An 11,267-nucleotide genomic window follows, 5' to 3' on the forward strand; every position below is an offset into this window, starting at 1 on the left:
CAGTTTTGCTGCAGAAAAACCATTTCGATTTGTACTCGGCTTTGCGCAGAAGTTAACTAATGCCAAATATCCTTAGCTGGACCCTTCTAGCACTCTTTTAACTTAAATAAATTCAAGAGGCACTTGTGTGGTCTAAAAGATTGTCCAGATGAAACGAGGCTGAAATGTTATGTGAAGGGGGAGGGGAGCGCGTGAATAGCATCAGCAAGGATGGTGACCGAAGGCCGCTCCTGTCCATTGCGTGAACTGTCCTAAAGGGTCAAACTGTTCATCTTCAGCCCCTCTTTCAGTGTGCAATCCTACTTTAAGAGAACAAAAAGCTCAAAGCGGGCAGTTATCAAGAAATGGGAGCATAATGATTTAAACTCATCTCGGAGCCTTAAAAAGGAGGCCGAGAGCGTGTAGCTAGAGAAAAGTGAAGTGAGGGGAGGGGTAAAGGGGTGGAGCTCTTTAGAAAGTCTTTGTTGCTTCTAAGAAGCTTGAACTTTTGAGACGACCCAAAAGCCCTAAAGTTTACGGTAGGTGTTGCTGTGGAGCCATAGGCTACATCCTATCCACACTTCGACCTCACAAGTGGACAAGGAGGACAAATGGTCCGTGCGGTAGACACTCGCTGTTGCAGGTGAAGATCTGCGAGCGCCAAGGAGGGCGCCCTTCCTAGAAAGTACCAGAGCAAAGGTTTGGCTGTCCAGAGAAATTGTCCCCCAATTCAGTCAAGCACCCAGGCCGAAAGAAGAGGGCATGCTTATGCTCTGCCAAAAGATCAGGATTAAATGCCTGCCAAGAGGGGCTTTGTACCCTAAATCCTAGTCCCCCGCGCGAGCTCTCCAAGAGACCCAAAGATGGCGAGAAAAAGCAAATCCTGAACATCTTTCACTCCCGCAGTCTCTAGTTCTTCGCTACAGGCTGGAAACGCAGTTTCCAGAACAGGCAAGCCTGGCAAAGGTACAGTTAGATTTTTCAGTAGAGAATTCCTTGCAGTGTCAGAATTTGGTAGTGGTGATGGTGAGCTCTGGGAACGAATGTGAGTTCAGATTTTTTGCCTGTCCCCCTTCCGGGGAGCCAAGAAAACCAAGGGGAGTAGCAATGTAAACGCATGTCCCTCCTTCCTCCTAGTCCTCAGCCACCCGCTCCCACATGGAATTTTCAGGCTCATCCTCGTTTTCCCCTGGGATCCTGTCCGGAGAGGATTCCGCTTCAACCGAGTCCTTGAGAGGTCCAGGCTAGGTCACTGAACTGCCGCTCCACTGCGCCAGTATCCCCCCTACCCCCAGCGCCCCCTTTAAATTATTTGCCGTGTCAGAGGAATCGACCTGTGCGAGGGAAGACAGAAGACAGGGAAGATCGTCCACCGCGCCCCATGCCCATTCCGAGGACACTAGCCTGAAGCCCGCACAATGTGCTGTGGTGGCCACAAGCTAAACAGGCGGGGATTCGGTTTGACCGCACAACGTCTGCTAACTGCGGCGGGATCTCCTCCGCAGGTGCAGGGCGGCTCCTCTCCGTCTTTGCCCACCCTACCCTCACCCTATCCGCTCCGGGGAACTGAGACCCCCGCAGACTTCTCACCCCTAATCTAACCCGCTACCCAAGCGTCCGTCTTCTTTCCCACGAAGGAAAGAAATCACTCTAGGAGATTTTGCCAATCTCCAGCCAGCCTTCTGATTGTTTTCCTCAGGTAAGGGGAAAAGAACAGCCGGCATGTGAATGGAGAGCCGGGGGCCCTTTAGGGAGCCGCCCCCCAACTCTCCGTGCCTGCAAAAAGGGACATTGGCTATCCAGGGGAAAGTGCAAGAAAGAGAGCACTAATCGCTGAACCAGGAGACAAACACGATTACCAGCTCCGAGCCTTGAGTCAGAAAGTCTCATAGACTTTAAGATGTTAATCCCCAGCATAATCCTTCCTTTGGCGTGTAGGAATAGTGCAGCCACAAGAGTTGTTTTGTTATTTATATTGGCGTTTAATAAAACTCAGCCAGTGGTGAATGGCCTGCCCACTCTCCAATGGTAATTAATTCCCTATTTCAGTGACCCAATTGTCCTGGGACAGAGCGGTGGGCCCGTCCCGGTGCCCCGATCCCCCTTTGTGAGGATACACTGCCCTCGTGCTTCAACAGCTATGGAAACTCATTCTTTTGATGTCATTCAAGGAGTTTTCCTTGGGCATCTTCTAAACTTCAAGGACCCTTTTCTTTCTTCGTTTCATGAAAAGCAGTGCGAGCTTGACCACCTCTGTAGAATTTAATGATTTGGTGAAAGGGCCCTTTGGGATTTGTGTAAGGAGTTAGAAAGGAAATTTGGCAGCCTGCTCCCTCGAAAGGACAGTCCCGAACCTGGAAAACACAAAACTTATTCAGAGAAATGGATAAAGATCTTGAAAACTGATTTTCCCTCTCCTCTCCCCATGAAGGGAACAAAACCCAAAACAAAACAACTCCCCTCCCCAATTCTCTTCTGGAAATAAATGTATTGTTTATTGTTACTGATAAGTAGTACAAATCAAAAGGGTGAGGCTGAGGCACGAAGTTCAAATATTTAGCAAAGAGAATTTCCTAAGCTGTATCTTCTGGAAATAGCATCAGTTCATTACTTTAACTTACTCATTGCATCATTCCTTCTTCCTACATTCCAAACCTACTCCATGAGCAATGAATGTGTTCAGTGATCGCTGTCCCAGCCCGGGAAAACCCTGTGATGCAAAGACAAGACATGATTTCTACCCCCACAGAGCTTACGTTCAAATCAGTAAACCAAAACCAAAAAGTTACACACGTCAGAAAGTAAGTTTACGGAGACAACAGAACTGTAATGCAATAGAGAGTGTCGGGAGAGGGCGACAATCTGGTTTATATTCAAGGAGCCAAAGAGATAAAGCCCCTGATAGCTTATTTATTCATTCTTTTTATTCCCTTCATTATTTCCCGAGCGCCTACTGTGTGCCAGGCGTCGGGCAAGGCGCGGAGCACGCACAGAGCGAGAATCAAACAGCTGTGGCCTGCTTGGTCGTTAGTCACAATATTGTGATAATGCAACTGCTGCGGTTACCCTGGGCGGAGGTTACCCTGGGAGGAGCGCGGGCCGGGTCTCCGGGCCGGGAGGGGGCGGCCGCGGCGCGCCCGGGCAGCGCTCCCTGAACAAGTAGCTCTTCTATGTCTTTATACGCACTTCCAAAAAAACTTCGCAAGTCACAGAAACAATTCAGAATTCAACTAAGAAAATACAGAGTGAACCATATGGCCTGGGTGGCTCGAGTCGGCTGCATTTTCCTCCAGACAAAGAAGGGATTGAGAGTTGAAGGAAAGGAGAAAAAAAACCAACTTTCCGGCTGATGAAGCTGTTGTCTGGAGGCAATGATCCCAAATCTGAAGGCTTTATTCCGGCTCCGACGGAGACGTGATATGTCATATGATTAGCATCTTTCATATTTACAAGAGTGGTATGGGCTGCCAGTCTTGAGAGAAAGGCTAGAGAAAGAGGGGGCATATGCTGAAATGGATTTAGCATTTGAAAGAGAGAAAGGAGATCGGATAAATACACTTAAACGAGGATTTAGTTTTACTCCTGTTGAGTTCTAATGGATTGTTGATTGAGATTTTAGGGGCCTGGAACCGAGGTGTCAGCAGTAATTTAAAGGGGGTATTCAATCCCCCAGCGCCTCTTTTCTCTATTTCCCCTCCCACCTTCCCACCCCTCACTCATTTACGCCTTCAAGCAGTACGGGGGCGGGGAAGACTTTTAAAACAAAACACAAAACAAGATCTTACGTGAGGGCGGCGTCCAAGGGAGCCGGAGCGCGGCTGGGTTTGCGGGAGGCGCCCCCTACAGCCAGCTGCGCCGCTCGGGGTCGCGCTCCCTTCGCGCCACACCTGAGCCTTTTCAGGGCGCGCGGCGGGTCCCGGAGGGCTGGGCGCGCGGGAGGGCACGCGCTGGCCGCGGGCGAGCTGCGAGGTCCTGGCGCCCCCTGGCGGAGCCCGGGGTGGGCTACGACGGAGCTTCGGGGCAGAGGGGTCGCCCCTAGGCCAACCTGTCGCGAATACGGCAGGGGACTTGGCATCGCTTCGCAGTCCCTCCGGGGACACTGTCTGGGAACCTTCACCTGCAGCTCCGGTTACAAACGCTCTGTGCTCAGCCGCTTCCCAACCTGCGGTTTAAAAAGCGTCAGTGGTGGGAGCCTGAGAGCAGAAAAAAACATACCAAACCCCTCCCCTGTGAGTCTGCTGGCAGCCAAGTTTGGGAACAATCAGGTCTAGGCCCCAGGACTTTTGTTTTGCTTTGAGGCTTTAGCAATTCAGCTAGAAGTGACGCTAAGACCCAATAAGCTGCGGGAAAGACTTGGACTCCAAACGGAAAAGGACGTCAGAGGCATTCGGCGGGCGGACACTGTGTCTCTGCATATTGTATAATGTGCGTAGAGATAAATGTTTTCCTCACATACCCAGAGCTCCTTTGTAACTTCATTCTCCAGACTCTGTGTATTGTTTCCTCGCTATATTTTTTATTCTCTTCAGAACTTGTATTTGATGTTCATTTTTAGTTAGTCGTCAGGTGTGTAGAATGTTAGTGGGGGCCAGTGAGGCGCTTGGCATTATTTACTTTAGGCCCCCATCCTCTGGGTGCAGACACCCAAATTCCTTTTCCTACTCATTTTCATCTCCTCCCCGCTTCAATGTATTTGTCTTTAACTTTGTCAAAGGACCGTGCTTTCCCAAGGGCCAAAGGTAACTTAAGGACTTAACATTTTAGCACTTATGAATCAAAAGGATAAATTTGTTGCCATATTTGACAATGGAAACTAATATACAATAACATTATAATATTTTTGTAATAAATATTGTAATAAATAGATCTTAGTGTAAGTGCTACAATAGAAAAATACCGTGCAGGCTTTAAAATCATATTTCTGATGGATATGAAATTTTTTAAAATCTTTCAAAGCTTATTATGACTCCAATTTATAGACAAAATTCTTATCTGAATGATTTGACATGCTTATAAGCACATACATCCTGGAGAGAAAAAATATTCATGATGGTTATCTTTTTGCCATTGTGTAGTGATAACTTAAATTGTCATCTTTGTGTTTTATAAGGAAATATTGGAATATTTATAATCAGAAATTGTTATTTTTAATAATGCTGGCCTTCTAGAAAGTGCCTTTTTTTTACACTCTGCAAAGAGTGGAAGGAAGTTTCTGATCAGAGATGTCTGAAGTGGAGTGATCACAGAACTCATCCACAGTTATAATGAAACCCCCAGGAGTTGGACCATTTGCACTGATATTGTAATTTTAAAACAAACATTTAAAAATTGGTCTTGACTTATCAAAGTAAACATAGTTGTAGAGGACAGAAATATACAGTGTAATTTAAGCATTTTCCTGAAATCAAAATACCTGGGACTGACCAGAGAACTGTAAGCTCCTCGATGCTATTATGTTCTCTGTTCTGGGTGGATCAGAGAGACCACATCATAGAGTTTTGTGGTTTTCTAAAGAAAGTTGTTTTGCTCTGTTTTTTTTTTTAAAGCAGTGTCTTAAAGTAATATATTCTCTTATTTAATAACACTTGTTAGGAAATCCTTTGTGTCTAATCTTTCTTCCATGTGTTTCTTCTTGATCTTCCCATAGTAAGTGATTAAAAACTTTCCTTCTTTTTCATTCTGTGCCTGAAAATATGGCATTTATAGCTGCTATTTTAGAAATGATCAGGATCCAGAAAATGTTTAATTCTGGGTTTTGCTTTCATATGCTTTTAGGATTTTGGCTTTCTCTGTGACTGAAGCCATCTTTATCCTGAAGAGGCCTCTGTGAGTTTCTATTTAATTATGTTTTTATAGCACCGATCACCACACTGAAACTATGTTGTATTATTGTGAGTGCATTAGACGCAGGACTGAGAATAAGGGAAGGAAAGGATTTGCAAGAGGATAATAGCATTCTTCTCAACAAATTCTCTTTTTCTCCATGGTTTTTATTTTTGAGGATTTGAAGTTTAATTTTCCCTTGAAGGAAGAAAAAGAATAATCTCACAATGCAATATTGTGCAGAAAAATCAAGAGATGTTTTCCAAGGTTTTTCAACGTGGCCAAAGTCTACTAAGACATTCTGAAAAAAATAGGCTAGAAATAAAAATAAAACTCCATGTCAGCGTTAACACAAATCCAAACTCCTATTAATACGCTAAATAGAGCATAGCTTTCTTCTTGTTTTGTCTTCCACATTTCCCAGCTCGGGAGAATTTAATACACTACTAAAAAGTAGAGGAAAGTATAGTATTATTATTTGCATGAATTTGATGACTCCTACCTTATACTTCAAATTATTACATTGAATTCGAAACCAATGATATTCTCAGAAAACAATGATCAGAGGCTTAAGGAAGTTTTTCAGTGATAAGTGCCTTGTTTCTTAGGATATATTGCTGGCCACCCAAAGAATTACATAGTATTTAGTTTCTTCTGTGAACCTTTAGCTCTCAGTGTCTCATGAAATTGGCATCAAGAATGCTTACTTCATAAACTATATATCTAATAAAGGGATAATATCAAGAATCTACAAGGAACTCAAATCAGAAAAAAAAACATTAAAAAGTGAGGGAAGACATGAACAGAAGCCTTTCAAAAGAAGGTAGAGAAATGGTCAATAAACAAAATGTTGGAAGTCACTAATCATCAGGAAAATGCACATTAAGCCTACGATGAGATACCACCTTCCTCCTGTTAGAATAGTTTTTATTAAAAAGTCTATGTAATTAAAAACAATAGATGCTGAATGCAGAGAGAAAGGAATGCTTAGGCACTGTTGGTAGGACTGCAAATTAGTACAGCCTCTTTGGAGAAAACTGTGGAGACTGAAAATATAGCATTTATAGCCAGAACTAAAAGTAGAGCTACCATTAGATCTAGCAAATGAAAAGAAGCTCTTTTTGTTGTCATTGTTTTTTTTTATCAAAAAGGCACGTTAGTGTGAATGTTTACTGCAAGACAATTCACAACTGCAAAGATACAGAATCAACCTAAGTACCCATCAACTCATGAGTGGATTACTAAAATGTGGGATATGTATACTATAGAGTACTACTCAGCCATAACAAAGGATGAATTAATGCCTTTCAAAAACATTTGGATAGAACTGGAGACCATTATCCTAAGTGAAGTATCTCAAGAATGGAAAGACATACACTACATGTACATACTCACATATTAACCTGGAACTAACTGATGAGCACACATGTTCACAGAAGAAAGTAAAACTCAGTGGAAATCAAGCAGAGGAGAGAATGGAAGTATATGCTGTAGCCTCCCTAACAGGTAAAATGAGCACTGTTATATGAGATCTGACAAGTTCACGAGCTTGCCACCTGTGCGCTTATGTTGGCAGCACTGTACAAACACCTTGGTGAGGTTTCATAACCTCGGTATATCAGTGGCTCACACCTGTGTTCGTGTTGACAGGTGGTAATGTCTTGTTGTGTGGCATTCATTATTGTTGTTGAATGTTTTTGTGTGTTGTTGTGAGAATATCAGAGTTTTAATTAAAGCAATGAAGAAACCTTAAATTTCTTGTTAACATTGACAAGAATGGAAGTGAAATCAAGGACATGTTCCCTCCTGCAAGTTGATGGGGTTAATGATATGAAGGAAATGACAGTGTACAAATGGATTAAGGATTTTTCCTATGGGAGAGAAAGTGTCACTGATGAAGAGAGGTTAGGGTGGCCAGTAATAAGCAGAACTGAAGGAAATACTGTAGAAATTCATTCAATTGTGTGTAAGAAGCATAGAAGACCAAGTAAATATTGATAGAGAAACAGGAAAATCTTAAACTGAAAATCTTGGCATGAGAAAGGAATGGCATCACAACAGTGCACCAGCTCACACAGCACTGTCTGGGAGGGAGTTTTTACCAGTAAACAAATAACTGTATTGGAACACCCTCCCTACTCACCTGATATGGCCCCCAATGACTTTGTTCTTTACTCAAAGATAAAGGAAATATTGGGCAGTGCCTGTGGCTCAAAGGAGTAGGGCACCAGCCCCATATGCTGGAGGTGGTGGGTTCAAACCCAGCCCCAGCCAAAAACTGCAAAAAAAAAAAAAAGATAAAGGAAATATTGAAAGGAAAACATCTGGATGATATTCAGGACATCAAGGCTAATAGACAATAGCTCTGATGGCCATGCCAGAAAAAGAGTTCCAAAATAGCTTTGAAGAGTGGACCAGGTTTTGTCAAAGGTGCCTAGTTTCCTGAAGGGAGTACTTCAAAGGTGACTATGGTGATATTCAGCAATGTGGTATGTAGCACTTTTTTTAGGATGAGTTCGTGAAATTATCAGACCTGTCTTTCCCTCGAACAGTTCTATGGTTTTCTATTTTACTTTTGGTCAATAGTCCATTTCTGCATATTGTTCCAGGTATGGGTGAAGGCTCTGTTCTATGCATATGGGTGTTATTGTTTCAGGACAATTTGTTAAAAAAGACTCTCCTTTCTCTATTGAATTATTTTTGTATATTTGTCAAAATTAATTGTGTTTGTATGGGTCTTTTTTTGTATTTCCAATTCCGTTTCATTGATTTCTGTACTGTTTTTGTACAACTCCCTTCCTTATAATACTATGCTTTTATAGTAAGTTACAAAATCAGGAAATATGAGTCCTCTCTCATTTTTGTTTTTTTAAAGGCAAGGGCTTGCTGTGTTTTCCAAGCTACCCTGCCAACAGCAATTGCCCAGTTTGGCCAGTGGGAAGCAAAATAACGGGAACTGAAAGGCAAGAGCAAAGTAGCAGCTAGACTTGGGGCGTGCGAGCAGGATTTCTGGTAATGGCTAAAGGTGGTATCGTTTCATTGCTCCAGCTCTAGCTGAATGGCTACTCTATTCTTCCCTCCATGGTTCCGGCTCTGGCCACATTGCTTCAAAGGGCTTCCACTGAACAGTCCTAACACGCCAACTTTAGCACCTTCTTCTTCCTTTTCTTTGTTAATCTCTGAGTTGCCTCGTTGTTTTGTTTGGTGTTTTAGCTCTCACAATATCTATGTAGTTAGTTCTCCTTGAAGTTCTTCTTTTAGATTTTTTGAATGGAGCTATATTTTCTTAACTGGACCCTGACTGCTGGGTTGATCATCTAATCTGACTTTCTTGAGCCCAATTTAAATTGTTATAGTAATTACTACTAAATGAACTAGAAAGGTCATCTGTAGTGTGTGAATGAATAGAAAAATGAGATACTTCTCATTCAGAACTGTACTTAGAACATAAAGGCAATTGGCCATTCCCAAAAAAACATTCACTTGTTATCATGTGGAACAGTGAGGTTCCTAACCCCATTCTCCCCATATGTATATCCCCTAAAGAGGCAATAGGGGAACTGAGTGGCTCCAGGGAAACACCTCCATATATAGACCTACAGGAGTTCCCAGTGAAGCATCTCGCTCCCCACCAGTGACCTGCAAGTGAAGCCCATTGGTTGAACATTTCACTCCAGCAACATTCCCATATCCACAAAAGACCCTCCAATCAATTTTTTAGTACTTTCTTGCTAAATATAAATGTGAGGTCGAGAATCATTAGACATATCAGGGAAATCTTCAGCATGAAAGGTAGAGATTATAATAAACCAGCTGAAAAGGAAATCTAGTGTGAACAGATACATTACAAGGAAAAGAAGATTTTCAAAATTAATATTTCCAAAAAGAGAAGAGAAAATGTTTCACTCACAAAACAAGAATACAATGCTACATAAAAGGTAATAATCAATGAATAAGAAAGAGTTCTGATAAAATTATGATAGTCATATGTGTATTATAATTTTAAGGCTTTAAAGTTAAAGGAATCTCTCAGAATGCAGGGGAAGAACATCAGAGATACAGATAACAGTAAGTATAAGAGACTTAGGATCAGCCCAGGAATCTATCATCTGAGCTATGGAAGTAGCAGAGAGAACAGAAAAAGAAGAGATTAAATTATCTCAGAACTTAAGAAACAAATAGATTTAAAACTGTTGGATATTCATACAATTAAATATTCAGCATTAGAAGAATTGTTGCAATGTGCAATTACCTGGATATACCTCAAAAAACATACTGATTAAAAGATGCAAAAGGTACTACATGATTTCATTTATATTAAGTTCTAATTTAGGGAAAATTAATCTATAATGAGAGTGGATTAGTGATTACCTTGGGTAGAAGAGAGATTGACTCCAACGTGGAGGTACGAGGGAACTTTTAGGGAATGATGGAAATGTTCTACATCTTGATTGTGCCGGTGGTTACAGAGGTGTACATACATTCGCCAAACTTTATCAAAATTTGCACTTAAATTTGGTATATTCATTGTATGTACCTCAGTAAAAGTGGTTTTAAAAAACCAAAAATTTCTTAGGATAAATGATTTTGAACTTAAAGATTCTGATACAGGAGGACAAGGATCACTTGTTGAGAAACAATATTATAGGTGATTAGATGCCATTGAAAACTTCTAATGTGATCATATTTGCATGTCAGAAAAATCACTGTGGTGGGAAGAGTGACTGGAGACAATGAGTTGAAGAGCTTATTAGGGACATATAACTTCTGGGCATATGGGACATGTGAGATCAGTTATCATAAATGTGTTGTGGCACCCAGCTGCACATTAGTATAATTTCCTCTAGAACATCCAGCAACCTGGGTATAAGAAAGTAGAAAAGGATGTTGGACTAATCCATGGGCAGAGTTTTTTCAGCTGGAAAAAAAATACAGCATGGTGGCAATATGCCAAGGCAGTTGGGAGTCCTCAGAGTAGATGCGGTCTGGGCAGACAGGAGAAGACAGGGGAGTTGACAGATTGTAGGGAAAGTAAGGAGTTGGGAGTGAGAGATCATAGGAAGTCAGACAGTATGTTAGGAGAAGTGAGGGGCGTCTGTGGTAGGTAGCATTTTATCCACTGTATGTTGATAAAAAATCTCAGATTTTTTTTTAAAGTAGAGACAACAATGGAATGAGTTCTAAGATACATTGTTCAGTGGAAAAGGCCAGGTACATGAAAGTTTTTACTTAGTAGGGCTACCATGTAAAAAAAGGGTGACCATATATTGACTTGTATGTTAATAAGGTATTTCTGCAAGGAAATTTAAGAACCTTATAATATGGGTTTATTCCAAGGTGGGAAATTGGGTGGCTGGGAGACAGAGGGGGGAAGCTTTTCACTGTATTCCCTTTATTCATCTTGAATACTGAACTACATGAATGGTATTATTTCTTCAAAAATACACAAGTACAGCTTGGTGCCT

At 41.8% G+C, this 11,267-nt stretch overlaps 1 protein-coding gene across 1 annotated transcript in view; it reads right to left on the bottom strand.

Moving 5' to 3' along the window:
* Nucleotides 1–2,177: 2,177 nt before the first annotated feature.
* Nucleotides 2,178–11,267, bottom strand: part of ZGRF1 (zinc finger GRF-type containing 1) — a 93,039-nt gene continuing 83,949 nt past the window's right edge. The window contains 3 exon segments of the mRNA XM_012810343.2: nucleotides 2,178–2,333; nucleotides 3,319–3,486; nucleotides 3,765–4,141. Coding sequence (XP_012665797.2) covers nucleotides 2,178–2,333; nucleotides 3,319–3,486; nucleotides 3,765–4,141 — 701 coding nt within the window.

The sequence above is a fragment of the Otolemur garnettii genome, unplaced genomic scaffold, assembly GCF_000181295.1.
Source record: "Otolemur garnettii isolate 467f Iridium unplaced genomic scaffold, OtoGar3 scaffold00129, whole genome shotgun sequence".
In the NCBI taxonomy this organism is placed as follows: domain Eukaryota; kingdom Metazoa; phylum Chordata; class Mammalia; order Primates; family Galagidae; genus Otolemur; species Otolemur garnettii.